General features: G+C 44.3%; 1 protein-coding gene across 2 annotated transcripts in view; it reads left to right on the forward strand.

The window, feature by feature from the left end:
• OGDH (oxoglutarate dehydrogenase) overlaps positions 1-21,346 on the forward strand; it is an 89,918-nt gene that overhangs the window by 31,687 nt on the left and 36,885 nt on the right. The window contains exons 3-4 of one of the 2 annotated variants that reach the window (XM_075558109.1): positions 10,355-10,546; positions 12,715-12,805. In XM_075558109.1, coding sequence (XP_075414224.1) covers positions 10,355-10,546; positions 12,715-12,805 — 283 coding nt within the window. Of the gene's footprint in view, positions 1-10,354; positions 10,547-12,714; positions 12,806-12,927; positions 13,031-21,346 lie in introns of both variants that reach the window. The other variant, XM_075558107.1, reaches the window with a different exon arrangement.

The following is a 21,346-nucleotide window of genomic DNA, read 5'->3' on the forward strand; positions in this document are numbered from 1 at the left end:
TGTGGAATGGAGGTGACCTTGGTACTGTGCAAAGATATTTATCTCACTTTTAAAAATATCTGATAGCTAAGGAGGAATATTCATGTTTGGGAGCCGGGAGGACTTCTGATAAGATTGAGGTCCATCCCTCACTTTACTTTTGTGTCATGGTGATCTCCAAGATGATGGTAAATTGTCCTGGTGCTAGTGGGTGTGATTTTTAGTATAGTGAGCAAAAAGGGTACCACGGGATTTTGATCACCTGTCTATGGGATGAGATAAACTGTACTAGTAAATTGAATAGGCAAGGTCCAAACATAAGTAGAAAAACTACATCTGTAAGGGTGCTGACAGGGGACACCCCAGCTTATAGGAAGTAAAGTATAGTACTGTAAACATCGTTTGAAACAATAACTTGATTCTAGTTATGAAGCCATCTTGCTGGTGTGTAGGTGTTTGGGACTTTTTGTTCAACCTGCCCTGAAATATTAAAATACATACAACAGGAGACCTTTGCAAGGGCATGCAGGCCTCCATGTTCTGCCAACAAAAATCCAAAGCTACATGATTTAGAACTGAGGTGCCCTGGTGGTGTAGTAGTTAAGTGTTAAGTGTTGGCCTCTGATCTGCATGGTGGGCAGTTCAAAACCACCAGCAGCATCTTGGGAGAAAGATTGGGCTTTTTACTCCAATAAATAGTTACAGTTACAGTCTGGACACCCACTGGGGTCCCTATTTGTCAGCATTGACTCTGGCACTGAATTTGTCTCTTTTTTTGGTCTAGAGCTATTTGGGCTAAGGAATGTTTGTTTGTTTTTGGTAAGCATAGGGCTGCTTCACGAGACTTGGCTAACTTACAGAGGGCATTCTTATGGTATGACACCTCCCCACCCCATGGCACTGGTATTCCTATGCTCTTGGTTCTGTCTCCTAGCTCCTGGATGAGCACTCTTGTCATCTTATTTTCCCCATCAACATCCAATTCCAAGGACTTCTGAGGATTGGGGATGCCCAACTTGGGGGCCTGAGTCAAACCCCGCTTCAGTAAGTGAAAAGATACATGTTTTCCCCTATGCTTTTAGAGAGGCATAAAGAGGTTTTACAATTTCTTCAAACTAGGTATCCGGATTCAGCAATACCCAACCATTCCTAGAAATTCCCTGAGTTATTTCTTCATTACTGGGGAATAGAGAGAGAACCGATGGAAGCCGTTCTCTTCTGGGCACAGTTGTCATCCTGGAGTGATAATAAATCATAAGTAAGTGACTTATGTTAAACACAGTGAAGCCTTTTCTCTGACCACCTCAAACCCTGGACTAGGCAGAAGCTCTAGAGTCATTCCTGTGTCTCTTAGAGTGCAGGCACACTGGCCAGAAAGTCATCTACACACTGAATGACTGCACTCACTGCCATCGAATCAGTGCTGACTCAGAGCAAACCCATGGGTTTCTGAGACCGTAACTATTCATGGGAGTAGAAAGCCCAGTCTTTCTCCCGGGGAGCTGCTGGAGGTTTTGAACTGCCAACCATGCAGATCGATCGCAGACCAACACATAACCACTACACCTCCTGGGCTCCATGATGACTGTCTAATTTGAGGTCCTCTAGCAATTTTTAGAGGATATTTCCAAACAAATGGGGCCTATCTCTTTTTTTAAGCATTTTATTAGGGGCTCATACAACTCTTATTACAATCCATACATATACACACATCAATTGTATAAAGCACATCTGTACATTCTTTGCCCTAATCACTCTCAAAGCATTTGCTCTCTACTTAAGCCCTTTTCATCAGGTCCTCTTTTTTTCCCCCTCCCTCATGAGCCCTAGATAATTTATAGATTATTATTTTATCACATCTTGCCCTGTCTGGCGTCTCCCTTCACCCCCTTCTCTGTTGTCCGTCCCCCAGGGAGGAGGTCACATGTGGATCCTTGTAATCAGGTCCCCCTTTCCAACCCACTCACCCTCTACTCTCCCGGTATCGCCCCTCACACCCCTGGTCCTGAAGGAATCATCCACCCTGGATTCCCTGTGCCTCCAGCTCCTATCTGCACCAGTGTACAACCTCTGCTCTATCCAGACTTGCAAGGTAGAATTCTGATCATGGTAGTTGGGGCAAGGAAGCATCCAGGATCTGGTGGAAAGCTGTATTCTTCATCGGTGCTGCATCGCACCCTGACTGGCTCATCTCCTCCCCTAGACCCCTCTGTGAGGGGCTCTCTAGTGGCCGACAAATGGGCTTTGGGTCTCCACTCTGCACTTCCCCCTTCATTCACTATGGCTTTGAAAAGAGTTAGAGGTCTCTTTTAATAAGCCAGTGAGAAATAGACTGTAGTGGAAGTTTACCCTTCTCATCCTTCTAGCATAAGGGATCTGGAGCTCACCACGGGTGGGGTAGTTTAGGTTTAAGTTGAATTTGTACAGGATCCATTCCTACAACTCTTCATGGGAGTTTTCCAGCCAATACATATTGACTAATTCAAGAAGCACTTGGCTGGAGCAAGTCACTTGGCCTTTGGAGCCACAATATTGGGCTAGGATTCGATTGTAACTGGAGCCCTAATTTTGCTAAGGAGTCTTCCCAACAAAGAGATTAAGACCTTAGGGATTAGTAAGAAACTAGTGAGATATGGGAACTCCCTCGCAGCTGCGTAGAAGGGGTAGGGTTTTGTAACACTTCGTTGCTTTTCCATCAATGCCAACAACAGTAGGAAGAGGAAGCTACAGAAACACTGAAGTGCCAAGGGAGTTGCTCTTGTGTCAATAAGAAATTTACCTGAACCTACCCACTACGCCCATAGTTACTCGTGGTTCTTCAGAAGATTTTGGGATGGCATGCTTGGGAGCAGTTCTTGACCCTGGGCTCCTCCGTCCCCGAGATTCTTCTGCCACCAGTGTATTGTGACCTCCTCCACACCCCCTTGAGAACAAGGGGCAGTCATGTGCACAGTGGCCAACTTAGCTGTATTTGAGGCATGGCATTCAGGGCACATTGACGTGTATTTTCAAGGCAGCAAACTTTCCAAGAATGAGTGCTCGGCAGTTACGTTGGAAGTGCCCCGCCTGGCCACACCAATAACACTCCCCTTTGGCCCTTGGAAGGAGCGCTGTTGGTACAGTGGCTACTAACTGGGCTGTGATCCACATGGTCTGCAGCTTGAAACCTCAGGAGGGAGACGGACCTTTCTACCCCATACACACTTACAGTCTCGGAAACTCACAGGGGCTGTCTGTCCTGCCCTGTCGGTTGGCACCTACTTGATGACAGTGAGTTTGTTTGTTTTTTCCCTTGGGCTCCCAAAGACAGGCAGCTTACCTTGTGCAGCCAGGGATTTGTGGTTAGAATTTATGTCTTTTTGCCATCCTCTGTTACCTCTCTGTCTTGACTATTGGAGACTGGGACCCACATCTAAGAGCTAATGCCATTTTCTGTAGCTTCACAGGCTAGTTGATTAGTAAATGGATGTTTACAGCTAGAGCTGCCTCAGGGGGATCAGGATTCAAGTTTGCATATTTCTGCGCAGCCTCTACTAGTCTATTCCTATACACGATGATGGTTTGTGTGTGTGTGTATAAGAGTTTTATATAAAGTATAATTGTACATTAAGAAAGCATTCCAACCCAGTCCAGTCCAAGCCCATAAGTCCAATATTAGCCCATATGTCCGATACCAATCTATAAAGTCCTCTTTAGACTCATGAAATACATACAATGACGCCAAATGCAGGACAATCACATGCCAGTGACAGAAAGTATTTGTATCCAATGGCATCGTAAGCATCTGAGGGTTGGTTTCTTTTTTCTTTTAAACGTTTTATTAGGGGTTCATACAACTCTTATCACAGTCCATACATATACATACATCAATTGTATAAAGCACATCTGTACATTCTTTGCCCTAATCATTTTCTTTTCTTTCTTTTTTTACATTTTACTAGGGACTCATACAACTCTTATCACAAGATGATGTTTTTAATGCTTTTCTTGTATGTCTTCAAGTTTGTGGAACTTCATATGTTTTCGTTGTTCTAACTGTGGTTCATTAAGGAAGTTAGCATGCGATTCCTCCAGGTGGCCCCCACTTGCCCCAGTTGGTATCCCCACTCTGGTCTTGAGTGGGAACTGCTTGATTTCTAGGGTGTCAAGGGGGCTGGTGAATGTGGAGGCAGTTCCCACATAACTGTTCTACAGCAATGGGGCAATTTCCTTCATCAGAGATGCATCAATGAAAAAGTAAAACCCACGTGTCTCTCCAGGTTAAGTCAGAGACCAAGGTCATGTGTTCGAGCGTTCTAATGAAGGTGGAGGATCAACAGCGAAGTTGCCCGACTTTTTCTTACAGACCTTAGGATCCGCCAGAGAAAGGCGCCCCGTGGGCTCTCGGGGGCTTCCCTCCTGCCCCGGACATTCCTTGTAAGGACAGCTGCTTGTGATGCTTGCACTGCAGCAGGTTTGCAGAGGTAGGAGAGGATTCCGCCTCCTCAGAAGGGGAGCAGGAAGCTCCATTTCTTGGTTTATTGGCATTTCTACACATCCCTCACACACTTGTAAGAGTCCCTTAAATATAAGACAGTATGGACATAGGAACTGCTGGACTCTTTCCTTCTCTTTTACAAAACAGATCTATTTGTAAAATAGTAATTTGGTTTAAACGGCCTTGAACTGGCCACTTCTGGTCCCTTAGTTGATAGGCAGGCCAGGTGGTGTTATAGAAGAGCATCAATTTCTTCTAAGGAGACTGTTAAAATCCATTTTCTTCGTATTTTCAGCAAGCCTCCCAATGGGGGATCGGTAGGTAGGGAAGTGTCGTGTCCCATGATTTCTATAAAGCTTGAAAACAAAGAGAAGGAGCAGGATATTGACCTCGAGCCAGGAGGCCTATGTGAGTGTGAGCGAGCCTGGTGTCTCCAGGCTGCCACTCGCGTTTCCTCCCTGGAGGCTCTGTGTGCTGCTCCACGGCTGTGCTGGGGATCTTCCTCCTGCTCAGAGTCCCAGTTCCCTGACAGGGTTGTGTACCTTTTGCTCACCAGCTTCCTCCTTGCCATCCTTGATTCTCCAAGGTCCACATCTTATGATGCCTCTGCCAACCAAGGGTAGGGCGGATTGCCTTGCCTCAAGCATCTGTATTTGGAAATGGGTTTCCTCCCACACAGCTTTCAGAAGGCAGTACTTGGCCAGAGAATTCAAGGTCCAGAGACAGCCTGTGGTCTTGTCCAGATAGCGGCTGAGGAGACTGAGCCTGTCAGACGTTCAGACAAAAGAAAACAGCACCCAGGAGTTGGTTGTTCAGTGCCCTTGAGTTTGATTTTTACTCACAGAAACCCTACACCAGCAGTTCCCAGCCTGAGGGTCGCGACTCCTTGGCGGGGTTGAACAACCCTTTTGCAGGGGTCACCTGATTCATAACAGCAGCAAAGTTAGTTATGAGTAGCAACGAAAGTAATTTTATGGTCAGGGGGTCACCACCACATGAGGAACTGTATTAAAGGGTCTCAGCATTAGGAAGGTTGAGAACCACTGCCCTATACACAACAGAACTAGACAGTCTGTCCTGTGCCATTGTCTCTGTTGTTCCTTCTTATATCTGAACTCGTCAATTCAGCCACTGTGTCAATCCATCTTGTTGAGGAGCTTCTACTTTTTCATTGTCCTGCTACTTTCCTTAGTCATGATGCCCTTTTCTAGGGACCGGTCTCTCCTGACAACATGTCCAAAGTTGACATGTCAAAGTTAACATGACTAGAGTCTTGCCATCCTTGCCCCCTGAGGAGCATTCTGGTGGTACTTCCAAGACAGATACAGTTTTTCTTTTGGTGCTTTCAGTATTCTTCACCCACACCATAATTCAAACAGATTGGTTTTTCTAAAGCCCTTCTTATCGTGTCCAACTTTCACATGCATCTGAGGCCATTGGAGATACCATGGCTCGGGTCAGGCACACCTTACAGCTCAAAGTTTTCCAACGCCTTAAATAGGTCTTGTGCAGCAGATTTACCCAATGCAATGTATCATTTGATCTCTTGACTGCTGCATCCATAAGCATTAAAATATCGTGGATCCAAGCAAAGACAAAATTCTTGACAGCAGATTTGCCTGGTGCAGTCTGTCATTTGATTAATTATTTTATTTTCTAAATGTTGAGAATGTACACAGCCAAGCATATGCTAATTCAAAAGTTCTCACATTGGTTACATTATTTGACTTGTACAGCTATTCTCACCCTCCTCCTTTGAGTTATTCTTGCCTCATTAACACACAGCTCAGTCTTCTGTTGGCTTCCTAGTAATATTTCGAGTTAGTGGTAGCCATTTGAGCCTATATGATTAGTTCTTAAGAGAAAATAATGCTCGAGCAGAACACCTTTTTATTACTAGTAGTTTGGCTAAACTGTTGGTTTTAGGATGACATCACGGGGTAAATTTGGCTAAAGGTTTAACTCAAGGTAATAGTTTTGGGCCTTCATCTAGCCTCTAGAGCTCCTGACTTTGAAATTCTGTTCTGACTTTGAAATTCTGTTCTGCATTTTTACCCTGCGGTAAGGATTTTCTCCTTTCACTCCTGTGAAGTTTGTCTCAGTCTCACGGGGCATTGCTGACCTGCCCTGTAGGGTCTTTCTGAGTCAGCTTCAGCTCCACGGTGGTCAGTTTTGTATAATGACTTAAGTGAAGGTTTACAGAGCAGATGATCGGCTTCTCACTCAATACCTCGTCCGTACTTGGTTTCACCTTCTCTGCCATGTCCTCCTCCGTATACGCTTTTGCTTTTTCCCTCCCTGTGCGTCCTATCTTGTCCTTTCCTAATCCTCTGAACTTCTGATCTTAAGTCCTTGATTGTTACATCTCTTGGATGTTTTAGTTCCTATCTTGGCAGAGTGACTGAGGCCCATAACCTCAGGACTTCCACCTGTTTGACCAGTAAGCCTGGTTTCTTTATGTTAGAGTCTGTTCTGCCTTTCCTCCCCTCTCCAGGATCTTCTAATGTGACCCCTTTTAGAGCAGTTGGTGGGGCTGCCAGGCACCACCTAGTTTTTTCTGATTTCAGGTTTCTGGAGATTGATGTTTGTGGGTGTATTAGTTCGTTGTACTAATTGTTTTCATATGTCTTTCGATTTTTATCACTTGGCATCCTGTGGCATAGTAGATTATGTGTTGTGCTGCTAACTACAAGGTCAAGAGTTCCAAAACACCAGTTTGCTCTGCAGGAGAAAGATGGGGCTTTCTATTCCCATAAAGACGTTATCGTCTTGGAAACCCAGAGTCAGCATTGATCCAGTGGCGGTGAGTTTGGTTTTCTTGGTTTTCGGATAAGGAGTGACCTGTGGTTTCACCTTAGATGGCGGTTCATGAGCTTTGAAAACTCTGGTCACCACTCAGCAAAGTGGGATGTCGAGCATCGCCTTTGTGCACTCTGTTAAGCCAATAGACCCCTGGTGTCCTTTGAGACCGTGTCTGATCAGAGTGTTCTAAAATGGTTGGTAGCTGGGCATTACTCAGTTGCTCTGGTCTTTTGAAACGTGAAGCAGTTGTTCATGGAGGCACTTAGCCACTCTTTATTTCAGACCTTCCTTCCCGTTTCCCCACGTGAGTACAAACTGATTGCAGTGGCAATGCCTCTTAAAAGCTTTTAAGACCCCCGAGCATCATGCAGCTAGCCCAGAAAGAGAACAGAAGTACTATACATGACCAGGTCAGTTGACTGGGTGCTTCATGAAACCAGGCCCTTAAACCTCCAAACCAAGGACCGGTCTCAAGGTGTATGGTTGTACACAAATAGCCTCAAAGGCTACTTTGTTGGTTTGTTTTTATTGTTTGGCCATTTCATTTCTTGGCTGTTACTACCATGATAATTGACAAATAGTGAACTGGAGCGTCTGTTAAATTGAAGTAAAGAGAGTATTGAAGGAACAAAATGACCCAGAGAGTGAAGGTTCACTGGAGCACTGCAGTGGAAGGACTTGTTCACCGAGCTGAAATGCAGAGGAAGCAGGACCATCCTTCTGACCGGCTGCCATTTATAAAGCCAGGCTCTAACAGGTACGCATCAGAGTGGCACTGGCTGGCAAACGCGGTAAAGTCCGAGTCATTTACCAGTGTAATCTGTGGGTATCTTGAGGGTCGGCCTGACTAAATGCTCTCCCTGGAGAAGAGCTCAGAGGAGGCCTACCTGCAAGGGGGCTGGCTTGATGGGTTTTGAAAGGCAACTCAGAATAAGCAATCAAAGGCACGCAAGCAAGTGCAGCCTGCTTCTTTGACAGAAGCTGCTCCTCGTGCCAATTCCTAGTTCTTCGTAGCTTGTTTACAGAGTTGACTGAGCGTCAGATCAACTGAAATCCTTGGCAGTGTCAGTGTTTTCTCTGTGATGATGCTGCTTACTTGGCCCTTTGTGGAGGATTTTTGTTGTTTTCATGTTGGGCTGTAACTCTGAAGATTTTTTTTCCTTTCGAATAGCTGAGCTTTTTATTCAAGATATATTTCATTTATTCATTTCTTTCAAGATATCTCATTTATTTGAAAAGATAGTTTTATTGGCATATAAGTCACATATCCCATACTTCAGTTATTTAGTCATAGGTGGAAGAGTTGTGTGGTCGTCAGCACCGTCCTTTCTAAACCACTTTCTTTATTCTTTTAGTCGTTGTTGGCGCCCATTCCCGCCTCCCTTACAATTCTCATAGGTAGTTTTTAATGCACTTACTGTCTCCAGATTTACCTGTCCTGTGTGGTTTCGGGTTGGTTTGTTTTCTGTAACTGTGAATTATGAGGTTTACAGAACAGGTTCCCAGGCTTAGAACCTCCCAGCGTGAGTAGATTATCTGCAGGCCCCCAGGTGGTCAGCTGGGTTTTTGAAACCTCCCCGCGTCTTGCCCATCCCCCTCTGTTGGACATTGTCTCCCCTTCACCCATGTTGCTCCTGTCTTCCCTCTAGCCTGCGACTTTCCCCAACCATGAAAGTCTGTTTCCTTTTTATTTCTTTTTAATTTTTTAATTGCTTTTTTAAATACCTTTATTGGGGGCTCTTACATCTCGTATCACAATCCATACATTCCTCCAGTGTGTCAAGCACATTTGCACATAGGCCACCATCATTTTCAAAGCATTCTCTTCCCATTTGAGCCTCTGCTATGACTACCCATTTCTTCCCCCTCTCTCCCACAGCTACCCTCCCTCATAAACCCTTGATAAGTTATAGATTATATTTTCCATATCTTACATTGTCAATTGTTTCTTTTAATGTGAAAACCTTTTCGTGGTTTTTAAAAAATGTGTTATCATAAAATATTTGTCTTTTTGCTGTTAAATTTTTCACTCAGCATAATGCCCTCCAGTCTCATCCATGTCATGAAGTATTTCACAGATTCATTATTGTTATTGAACATTTCAGAGTGTCTCATTGTGTGTATCTTTCAGTAAGTACTGTAAGCCTTTTTACTTTCTGATGTTAATGAACCTTCCTTTAATCCTGATGCTACTGTTCTTCCTGTTGTTCAACTTCTAAGATTACTTTTTTAGCATACAGATTTAAGTATGATGCAAGAGCACAACCCTGATGCACACCTTTATTATAAATCATGTAATATTACCTTGTTGTGTTTGATCAATTGCACAGGTTCTACATGAGATTGACGGTTAATATTGACAGTAATATGGATATTATTTCTCTGCGTGGTTAATAAGGTTCAGCTTTATAAATATGAGCCTTGGCCTACCTCTTACAAGTACCAGTTTAGTCCAGAGAGCAAGGTAGCATGACAGATGGCCAGTCTGATGGATGGGCTTATAGTGATTGGGCTGATCCGTGGGAGATCTTGAATACAGACACAGGAAGTTCTCCACACACGCCCCCTTTGCGTAGTGGTAAGGTGAAGTAGAGTTCTGCAGGGTCTGTTATTTTTGAATACTTACAGCTAGAGGAAGGTCAAGAGCACCTAAAATTCCAGATAGCATAGGGCTGGGGACATAGATTGAGCAATAAGGTTTTCTCCCTGGCTGGCAGAAGGCAGGTCAACATGGGAATGAGGAGAAACCATTTGACTGTTAGGATGAGAGAGAAATGTTAGGTCGAAGGACAACAGAATGGGGGTGCTCTGGGTCATAATTTTGGCACGACTGTCATTCCAGTAAGGAGGTGTGAGGTGCATTTTAAGAGAATGGTAATAAGGAAAGATTGGAGGTCCCAAGCCCTGAGGGAGGTCTTTCAAATAGGAGATGGACCTCAGCTGCCTTTCGGCAGCCAGTACAGGTAGACATGTCATGCCTGGGGGATGACATGTCTGTAGTTGGCTGCTGAAAGTCCATCCTTCTGGCTGTCTTCAGTTAGGAAATGGGCGTGGGACAGCAAGTCAGTAATATTTGGACATCTTCTTTGTTTTTAGTCATGGGACATATTTTTCCGCAACACGAATGCTGGAGCCCCCCCAGGCACTGCGTACCAAAGCCCCCTCCCCCTCAGCCAAGCCTCCCTTTCTGCCATCGCTGGAGCACAGTCACTGGTGGAGGCCCAGCCCAATGTTGACAAGCTTGTGGAAGACCACTTGGCTGTGCAGTCTCTCATCAGGGCATATCAGGTAAGACAAACGTAGACTAGATTTTGCCCACCTGGGAGGACATGGCATTTTACAGCCCCTTGGGGTTTCGTTGTAGCCTTTCTAAGGGGGTTCTCCCTATTGTGCCATCTTGTGGGAGGCAATACATTAGATAATACAAGCAATAAAGAAGGAGGACATTCTAACCCTATCGGAGTGCGTACTCTGGCACCTTTGGTACTTGCCTTATAAGTAGCTCCTTCTTGTAATGAGTTAGCAGGCAGTGATTTGTATATAGAGAAAAACCCACTTATCATTTGCCCATGAAGGAAAAATACCTGGTCCTACAAGTAAGCAGTGACAGTCTGGCTGGGCCACCCGCGACAAGAACGTCTGTCGGGTTAGTTATTGACTTTTCTCAGTTGCAAACAACTAAGTGTCTTTCGAGAAAATAAGCCTGTGAAGTTTGAGGGAAGAAGCAAAGTTCTGAGGAAAAGGGAGAGGCAGGTGAAAGGGTCACCAAACTTCCCAAAGATGGGTGAGGAATGAGGCAATCTCCCAGACCCTTGCTGGTGAGTGGCCAGCCTCATCGTGTGGGTATCGGCCATCGGGGCTTTGCTCTGAGTCCTTTTCTCAGAACGTGATTGCCCAGCAGCTTTCAGCATTTTCCCTGGCTTTTGTGGGAGATGGCTCAGAATTCCCACCTGGTCCTTTATACATTTCCCAGTGTGCAACGTTCAGTGGAGGAGAGAAGAGGGGCAGCAAACTCTGTGTTCCTGCTCCCTACAAAACCAAACTCAATGCCATCGAGTTGATGCCAGCTCATAGCGACCCTGTAAGACAGGGTAGAACTGCCCCTGTCAGTCTCCAGGACTGTAACTGTTAATGGGAATAGAAAGCCCATCTTTCTCAGAGGAGTAGCTGGTGATTTTGAATTAAGGACCTTTCGGATCACAGTCTCGCTTGTAATCACTGTAGCACCAGGACTCCTCCCATAGCTTCTTGGTGTTTCTTTCCTGCTGCCCCTTCCTTCCATGGCTGCAGGGAGGCCTCAACCTCTGAACAAGTGGAATTAGGCCACCAAGTGTGTTTTGCTCTTTGACATTGTGTGCTCCCTGGAGGTTGGCATATGGACCATTTTCTTTATAATCTTGCCGCCCCAGGTTTTTCCACTGACAATAGGGGACCACGTGTTGGTATCAGTAGAGTAAAGGTGGTGGGTCCCTAGTCCATTCTGTCATGGTCTAGGCTCTCTCCTGGAGGAAGTTGAGCCTTTTCCATAGACAGGGGAGGCGGTTAATAGTATGCAGTGGGACCTTCTTCAGGGGAGATGCGCAGTGGCGTTGGTGGCCACCAGCTGCATTAAGTCCACAGACGTCACAACTTCACATTGATCTTTGGTGACTTGTCAGTATCTGCTCCCCATTTCAAACTGAAAGCAGGGTATTGTGGTTAAACTGACAGATTTGAAGAAGTGTCCTTTTTAAAGCAGTTCATATTGGGTGATGTAAATCCATGTTGGGCTTTTGTTTTGTTCTGGTGACTAGATGTTGACATAGTCACCAACACCTGAGTTGCCTTCAGTTGACAACATTCAAGGCAGCTTTTTCCCTTAGGAAAACATCCAGTTAGCCCTGATGATTCCTGTATCCCTCCCTAATCAAAAGCTGTCATTTTTCCCTGAAAGATATTTATGTTGAAAATTGAAGGCGAGTTTGCACTGGATTAAGAATTCCCTGGCATATCTCATTTCCATTCATCCTGGGGAACTGGTGAGAAGCAGAGTCTCAAGAAATGGATACTTTTGTAGACTGCCAGAATTTATTAAAAGCTGAACAATATTACTTTTTTAAAAAAATGTATTTTGCCCAATTAAAAATACCCCAAACCATTTTGATGGAGTTGATTCTGACTCATAGTCCCCCTATAAGGGTTGTCTGAGGCTGTAAATCATTTCAGATGCAAACAGCCTCACCTTTTTTCCAGTGAGCGGGTTTGAACTCCTGACCTTGGAGTCACAACCCAATACCTAATCCACAGCACCTCCGGGACTCATTTATGACAACAGTCTTTTAAAAGTAGTTTTGTTGTATGAGTTTATTGGTGCTGAAAGTCTTCTCTGGAAAAGGTTTGTGTGAATCATAACTCTGTTAGCCTTTTTCATGTCCCATTGAATCTGTTTAATGACTGATTTGTATTGTTGCTTCCAGGTCAGGGGTCACCACATTGCAAAACTTGATCCTCTCGGAATTAGTTGTGTAAATTTTGATGATGCTCCAGTAACTGTTTCTTCAAACGTGGGTGAGAATGAATCTGTAAATGCTAATTTTAATGTAATTTTACTTTTTTTTACCCCTCCCTCTTTTTTTTTCTCCTGTCCTTTTGTGTGTGTCCTTCCCTCTCCATTGTTGGCCCATCCATAGATACGAGGGCACCATGTAGCACAGCTGGACCCCCTGGGAATTTTGGATGCTGATCTGGATTCTTCCGTGCCAGCTGATATTATCTCATCCACAGACAAACTTGGTGAGGGTCCTGGGAGCAGTCAGTGCTGCGTTGCTTGAGCTCCTCTCGTCACAGCTTGTCACAGCTAGGCTGTCTACCCACAGGAGGGAAAGACTCTTAAGTTTCCTGTTTTGATCACTTGAAATTCCTGGAGGCCGCAGCCGGGTGTCCTGGAGTACATCTGGGCAAGTTACTTTTATCCCAGCTGTTCTGCCGGATTGCATCAGATCAGGGAGCTTATTCTCAAAATTGAAAGAGAAAATTTCGGGCAGAAAATTTCCCCTGTTGCCAGGGGAAGTAATGTCCACGCAAAGCCGTAGAGACCGGCGGTCTTTGAGCTTCCTGGATCTCCAGTGCCGTGCTGCCCTTCTTCTCAAGAGGAGGCCCGGCTCTCCTTGGTGAGGCCAGGAAAGGGCCTGGGGGCTCTGCTGTTCACTTTCCCATCCTGAAGGATGGGGGCCAGGGGAGGGGGCGCTGATTTGGTTGGGGCCAGTTGTGTTCCATGCAGGAGCAGATTTAGAGAAGGTTGTGTGGTTTGGGTTCTCCGATTCTCATTGGTGATCACACTGAGGAAACTTCAGAAGTGTTTCCACAATGTGCAGTGCCTGTGTGGAGCCACAGGCAAGTTGTTGCTGTTCTTCCCCTCTGACTTTGATCACCGCCAGGCCTGGTGCTTATGATGCGCAGGGCTGAGCGCTCATCCCAGTGGCTTTCTGAAGGTTAATCTGCTTTGAGTTAACTGAGCTGCTAACCGTACTGAAACAAAGATGATGGCAACTAATTTTGAAATGGCCAAAATGTTCACTAGAAATATCATGCATGCTAATAAGACTGATAATTACTTGCATAAATACTGCTCTTGGGCAGTGGGATAAATTCAGCCTACTCTGGAAGCTCATTTGGGGGAAATTGTAAAGAAAAAAAGGCATCTCTTAACCCCTCTCCCCCTTCAGCGCTTCCATCCCTTCCCTTCTCTCATAACGTGTGGAGCAGTGAGACTCTCCCACACACATGTGCCCTAAAACTCCCAAGGGACCAACCTTCTGCTGGATCCTGAATATCCTCGGACCTTAGAAACATCATGTTTCCCGCTCTTGCCAAAGCCTTGAGTATGTGCAGGCCACTTCCCAGAATGGGGAGCCGATGCCCTTTGCTTAGTGCGGGGCAGTCTGCTCAGCCTGTGAATCCTCTGGAGTAGTGATTGTCTTACAGAGCCTCCTTAAGGAAAAGCCGGGGCGGGGGTCGCCTCTCTGGGAGCACCCCACGGAGATGTGAGACAAAGATAGCCACCTGTGGGAGTTTTCCATGTCTGGTGAGATATCAAACTGGAAAGGAACAGAGAAGATGAGAGAGCGCGCCTCTTCTCCCTTGAGAGAAACGCTTTCCCAGGTTCTTCTACACAGGTGTTCAGTTGTTTCTTGGTTTCTTGTGATTGATTTTCAACCTTGACTCCATTAGAATGACCTGGGGGCTCTAGAAACTATGCTCTGTCCCCACTGCAGCCTTTCTAAATCAGAGGGTAGGAACAGTCAGTAGGTATGTTAGGCTGAAGAATATATGTAAGTAGAGAGAGAGACAGAAAGAATGAGAGAATGTGTGTGTGTGTGTGTGTGTGCACATGCAAAAGAAAATTATAACAGCAAAGCAGCCCACCTAGCTGTACAGAGAGCTATTTTGACTCACTATCATGGATCAGTTAATATACTGAGGGTCTTTCCAACTCAGGCAGCTACTAGGCCAAAGTCCGAAGCAGCAGGAGGTAGGCAAAAGGTGAGGAGTGGTGAAGTGTAACAGAGCCAGTAGCGCCATGCGGGGAAACGAGTCATTGTGGGACCTCATGCGTGACAGTGTGAGGCATCCAACAGGAAGGGAGGTGGGGTGGCCGGTCTGATCAAGAAGGGAAGGAACAAAAGGGATGGCCAGGCTCCAGAGCATCATCTTATATTTAGGCCACAATCTGATTGATATACTAGACTCCACCCATCGTCTTACAGGTGACAAGTTGGCACAGAAAAACCTATCACAGCAGGCTTGAATTTTTTAAAAATTCCCCAAGTGATTCCAACCCAATATTGTCTCTTCTGCGTGAGAAAGCCTAAAGTCGATTGCTATGGCCAATTCCTAAAACCTGCCTGCCTAAGCCAGGACCAGCATGTCCTTACTCTGGTGCTGTTTCCACGTGACTATGGGCCACAGAGGAGCCTTGGTGGCATAGTGGACTATTTTTTGGTCAGCACTTTGAAACCATTAGCCGCTCTTGGGAAAAAGATAAGGCTTTCTACTCCCACTAAGGTTTTCAGGCTCAGAAGCCCACAGGAGCAGTCCTACTCTGTCCTGTAGGGTCGCTAAGAGTCAGCCTCAACTCCCTGGCAGTGGGTACTCATACTTTTATGGGGCCGTGGCTTAGGGTCTCACTGTGGGATATGGTAGTACTGTTCCGAGGTATGTGATTCTGGGGTTGACAACCACAGAGAGAGGGAATAAACATACGGGCAAGAGGACTTCAGGTGTTTTGAGATTAAAACAGAGGTAGCCATAGAGCTGCTTTTTTTTTAATCCAGAGTCTGCTGATTGTGTTTTAAATAAATTTGGGGGCATATCATTTTTGGGTTTTAGAAATTTGTTTTGTTTTCGTTAAAAATGTACACAGAACAAGCATTAATTCAGATAGTTCTGTACAAGTCATTGACATTGCCTCCACTTTCCCAAGTTACACAATCATTTGCACCCACTTTGTCAGAATTGTCCCTCTCCAGCTGACATCCATTCAGTGCCCTCTAACTGGACTGCCTACCCTTTCCACAGCTGCCATTGTCAGTACAATCCCGTGTCGTTCATTAAAAAAAAACAAGTGCTGGGCACTTTACTAAAGACATTCGGGGGCACAGAATTTCCTGAAATCATTTGAGGAACGGGCCTTTCAGGAGTAAGAGTAAATCAGAGAGCAGCACCACTTTGGGGTGGGGGTGGGGGGAGTAAATTTCAATAGTGTGGCATAAAAACATTAACAAATTTCTTCTCTCAGTATAAAAATTAAAATATGAATATATTGGATTGGATTACCTGATCTTTGATTTATGCAAGACTTTCAAGAAAACAACTATTCAAAAACTTAACACTATACATTATATAGTATTTGGTATTCATGATCTCCTCATAGCCTAGACTCTGAAGAGTCTCTAAATTGGAACCAGCTCTCCATTTCTAGCTGCGTCTCCTCAGATTACTTGACAAATATGATTACTTTTGAGAGAACTAAGGTTTCCCCAAACCAGTCAGTCCTAAAGTGTGAGGTGTTGCCCTCGAAGGACACTGGTAGGGGTGTGTTTGTGTGTGTGTGCGTGTGTATGTGTGTGTGTGTGTGTGTAGGGAGGGGTGGCACTGACTCCCAAAGCAGTGCCTACATTTTATCCTGGATTATGGGCTATACTATGGCCAGGGAAAACAGGGCAATAGAACAAATATTAGTTTGGGGAACGGGTCTAAACCTAGTGGAAGCCCAACATTTAAGGGAGTTGTTAATTTTCTCTTTCCCCGTGAGCATCCGTGAATGGATACTCCTTGCCTCTAGCCCCTAGTTTCCACAGGCCACCCCTGGTTAAAGCCTTGTAGGCCAAGTTCCACAGCCGCCTCTTTCCCCACAGTTGTTGGGAAACCTATGTGCTTTCTGTAAGTGACAGCTAGAATATCTTCTGTTTCTTTTTTGGGGTCTCTGTCATTTTCTTGCCTTTTATTTGAAAATTAATAAGACACAGAAGCAGAAAGTATCCACCTGGCCATTCCCCAGAAGAAACAGTGTACATCTTTAATGGCTTTTAGATTTCTTTTTCACAGAACTAGCCCCGTTGAAGTCCCCTTGTGTTCCTTGCCAAGAGGCATCGGAGTGATGAGCACATGGTTCCTGTCATCTTTATTTTGGCGATGAGGTTAAGTGGCAAGTTTCTTTATGCTTGCCTTAAGCAAAGCATTAAAATGTTATGTTGAATTTAGATGTTTTCTTGAGATAGTTTTATGCCTTTGGCCTTTGCTTGTTGTGCTGCCCCTGTGTAAGAAGCTGCTCCGTACCAAGCATGCTTCTCAGAGCGGGAGCCCTCGCGGGATGCCTGGAGAACAAGCCTGCCCGGAATCCTCCTTGAATCGGTTGTAGTTGGGCTTTGCAGCAGCTTCAGAGGATGCACCAGCTTCCCTTGCCCTCATTTGCTTCCGCAGTGACAGTGGTCACAACAGGGAGAATTCAGCTGTCCACACTTCTGTGTGTCAGCAGTCTGTTACACTGCCTGACTCCATCTGTCTGAGTGTATGTTCCCAGTCCCTGGGAGTTAGGACAAGTTGTGTGTGTATCCAGACAAGCATCTTGATTTTTCCCAGTGGCAAACAAAGTTTAGGGATGAAGAGTGTATAGCAGTTAGAAATGTTGGCTAGCTGTCCATTTCTAGCTGTCTGTGGCTCTTGGTTTACTGTTTGTACCCAGTAACCTCTTCTGTTCTAGTTTGCCTTTCTGAGGGGGGTGACACTCAGGTCTGTGGCACAAAGGGTCCTTCCTCCGTTCTTTTTAATCCTTCAGAATCTTACCATTGGGAGTCTTAGCAGGCTGCTTGTCTGATCATTCAGTTCCTGAAGTGTGTGCCCTATGAAAGAGTCCTTTCACTTGTCTAATTGTTCCTTCCCGAAGTAGTGTGGACCACAGATGTATCTGACTTCACAACTCTGCCAGCTCCTTTATCAGAATAGGGCAATGAGGGGACCTCAAACCACGCTGCCTGATGCCTTCCAAGTGTCAGGGAGCCCTGCTTTCCCTGTTTTCTGATTCACCTCATTCCAGCTGTTGTCTGTTAACCAAAGTAGTTCTCACTTGCCAATCACCTAATCAGGTAAAGCACCATCTCTGCTCCCTTTTGTGTGTCTGTGAAGCTGTCCGTGTCCTCTTTATTGCTTTAATGGTGTAGTGTTACGTAGATTTTGAGTTTGTTTGTTTTTAAACTAATTCTCAACTGTCTTTTTCCTTCTGCACTTACCCCTGCTACCTCACTCTGCCTCTCAGATCTTGCAGTTTTCAAGGAACGACTTCGAATGCTAACAGTAGGAGGTATGAAAATAATGAGACTTTCACTTATCTGGAGTCAAGGATGCTATTTGAATAGGATGTTTATCTTTTCTAGCATGCCATTTGGGGAAAGTTGACAAAATTTCTATCAATTATTTGATGATTGTGTACTGTTTTGAAATTTGTTTTCCCTTTCGTTTTAATCATTAGCCAGCTAGTCTTTTCCCCTCTGAAAGACAGTATTTTTGTTTCCATTTTGAGGTCTGTGGAGCATTTTTAATCTCCATGTGTGCTTGACTTTCACTGCAGCCTCTCTTCCTCCATTTGTCTCTCGCTGCTGCTAGACCCAGTCCTGAGCTCACTCACCCAGCTGCATCGGGGCAGCCCGCACCAGGTTCTAGTCTGCCCTTGACCAGTCTCTGCATTCTTTCAGTTTCTGTGCACGGTCATTTTGACAAGATTTCCCTTTTGATCGCTCATGTTTGAAGGACGCCTGAGCAACTACTAAGAACTTACTGGGAATCTTGGTGATGCTTGTTTCTGGACAGAGTGCGTTTGAGGAATACAGAGTTTAGATGCTCCCTGGTCTCTTTCCCACCTGGCCAGTCTCTTCCTCACCCCTCCTTCAGCCTGTGCCTTCTCCAAGCATCTCTAAGATCCTTTTCCATCGTCCACATTATTACCTGAAACTCATAAAGATTTGCACCTTTCAGTTGTTTTATTTTGAGTAATTGTACGTTCACATACAACTGTAAAAAGAAATACAGAGAAATTCTGTGTGTCCTTTTCGCAGTTTGCCCCGGTGGTAGCATCTTAAACGATCACACCGAGGATATTGACACTAATCCAGCCACGACACAGAACATTCTAGTCAAGGCGCAGCACATGTTTCCCTCACAGGTTACACTCACATTGACCTTGTGTAACTACCCTCCATGTGCTTCTTACACCACGTCTTCTACTTCAAGCAATGATTTATTTAGTCTCTTTCTCTAATTTTGTCATTTCAGCAATGTTATATAAACAATCACAGAATGGACCGACCCTTTTGGGGTTGAGTTCTGCCACTGAACATAATTCTCTGGAGATTCATGAAGGTTGTACATACCAGTAGTTCTTCTCTTTTCATTGCTAAGAAGCAGTCTGTGGTAATGACACTTATCCATTGAAGTGACGTCTGGGTGTTTTACATTTTGGCTATTAAGAGTTAGACTGCTATAAACATTTGTGTGAACTTAAGGTTTATTCCTATGGCAGCAAGACCTGGGAGAATAGTTACTAGATTGTGTCATAGTTGCATGTTTAGTTTTGGCGAGAAATTGTCCCCCTTTGCAGATTGATTGTACCATTTTACACTCCGACTAACGAGTTTTGAGTGATAGGGTCTTTCTGCGTCTTCACCAGTGTTTGTCATTTATTTATTTCTTAGTCAATCTAATAGATGTGTAGTGCTATTCCATTGTAGCTTTACTTTGCATTTTCCCACTAGCTAATGAGGTTATACCTCTTTTCATGTGTTCATTTGCCACCTTCATATAGTCTTTGGTGAAACCTTTATTTATTTTTGCCCATTTTCTAATTACTACTTTTTTTTTAACTGTTGCATTTTTAGAGGTTTTTTAATAGTTGTCTTAGGGTTGACTAGAGAAAGAAATCCAGAGACACTCGTGTGTAAGAGAGAGCTTTATATGAAAGAGCAATTGTATTGTAAGAAAGCATCCCAGCCAAGTCCATATCAAGTCCATAAGTCTAATATTAGCTCATGTGCAATACTAGTCCATAAATTCCTCTTCAGACTCACACAGCACATGCAGTGATGCCGAATTCAGGAAGATCACAAGCAGGTGGGTGGAAAGGCTTATGGATCCAGGGATGGTGGTGGAAACATTCCAGCACCCGCACAGGTCTCCATGTGGCTCCTCCGGCTCCAGGGCTCTGCCTGCCATCAGTGTGGCTCAGTGTGGCTTGTCAACAGGAATGTGAAGCAGAGAGAGTGTGGCCCTCATCCAGGGAGAAAGAGAAAGTTCCCAGAATCCTCATGAGAAGGTCACACCCACAAGGAGTCATCAGGCTATGACCTGATTGACAGGCTAGATTCCATCCCTTCATTCTTAATATCCTCAAGTTGACACTAGATTATGTAACTGCCACAGTAGTCTAGTTCTTGGGCCTAATAAGTGGGTTCAAGAACTGCTTTGTAGTCTCTTAAGGTTTTTTGCATAATAAAAGTATTACATTTGAGTGTAGTTCAGTTTATCAACTCTTACCTCTTACAGATTTTATGGATTGTGCTTTTGGTGTCAAGTTTAAGAACTCTACTCCACCCTATAAGTTTTCCCCCCACCTATTTTTCTTTTATTTAAAAAAAATCATTTTATTGGGGGCTTGTACAACTCTTTTCACAATCCATACATACACCCATTGTGTCAAGCACTTTTGTACATTTGTTTCCCTCCTCGTTCTCAAAATATTTGCATTCTACTTGAGCCCTTGGTATCAGCTCCTCATTTTTCCCCTCCCTCCCCGCTTCCTACTTCCCCACCTGTTTTTCAAAGAGCTTTATAACTCTACATTTTACATTTAAACTCCCCTCCCATTCTGAGTTAACTTTTATATAAGGTCCAAAATTATATCAAGATTAGGGTCTTTTTCTCCAACATCATTTATTGAAAAGGATATTTTTCCTCCATTGCATTTCCTTTTCTCCTTGTCAAAAATCCTTTGGCTGTACTTGTAAATGTCCCTATATCTGAAGTCTCTGTTCTGTCCCTAAAATCTTTGTCTAACCCTTCACCAAAACCATGCTGTCACTATATAGTACTAGCCTTCACATTGGAAACTTTTCTCTTGCTCAAAATTCTCTGGCTATCTAGGGCCTTTTCCTTTCTCGAAATCTTTAAAATAAGCATGTTATATCCAGATTAAAAAAACTTGACATTTTGATAAGAATTGAGTATAAAACAGTAGACTATTTTATGGAGAATTGTGTTTAAACTTTCATTTGTGAACATGTCTCTCCATTTACTTAGAGATTCTTTGATTTCTCTCACCAATGCTTTGTAGTTCTCAAGTCCTGTACATATTTTAGATTTAGCCCTGTTTTATTTTTAAAATGTTGGTGTCCATGTGTTCATTGCTGGTAGGTAGAAATTTTTTTAAAAAGTCATGTATATCTTATATCTTGTGGCCTAGTTTTCCCTTTGAGTTTTCTGTCATCTGCAAATATGAACAGTTTAATTTGTAAATTATCTCAGTGCATTTTCATTTTTTTCTTGCTTTGTTAGCTGTATATA

This window comes from Tenrec ecaudatus, chromosome 9 (genome assembly GCF_050624435.1).
Source record: "Tenrec ecaudatus isolate mTenEca1 chromosome 9, mTenEca1.hap1, whole genome shotgun sequence".
Lineage (NCBI taxonomy): Eukaryota > Metazoa > Chordata > Mammalia > Afrosoricida > Tenrecidae > Tenrec > Tenrec ecaudatus.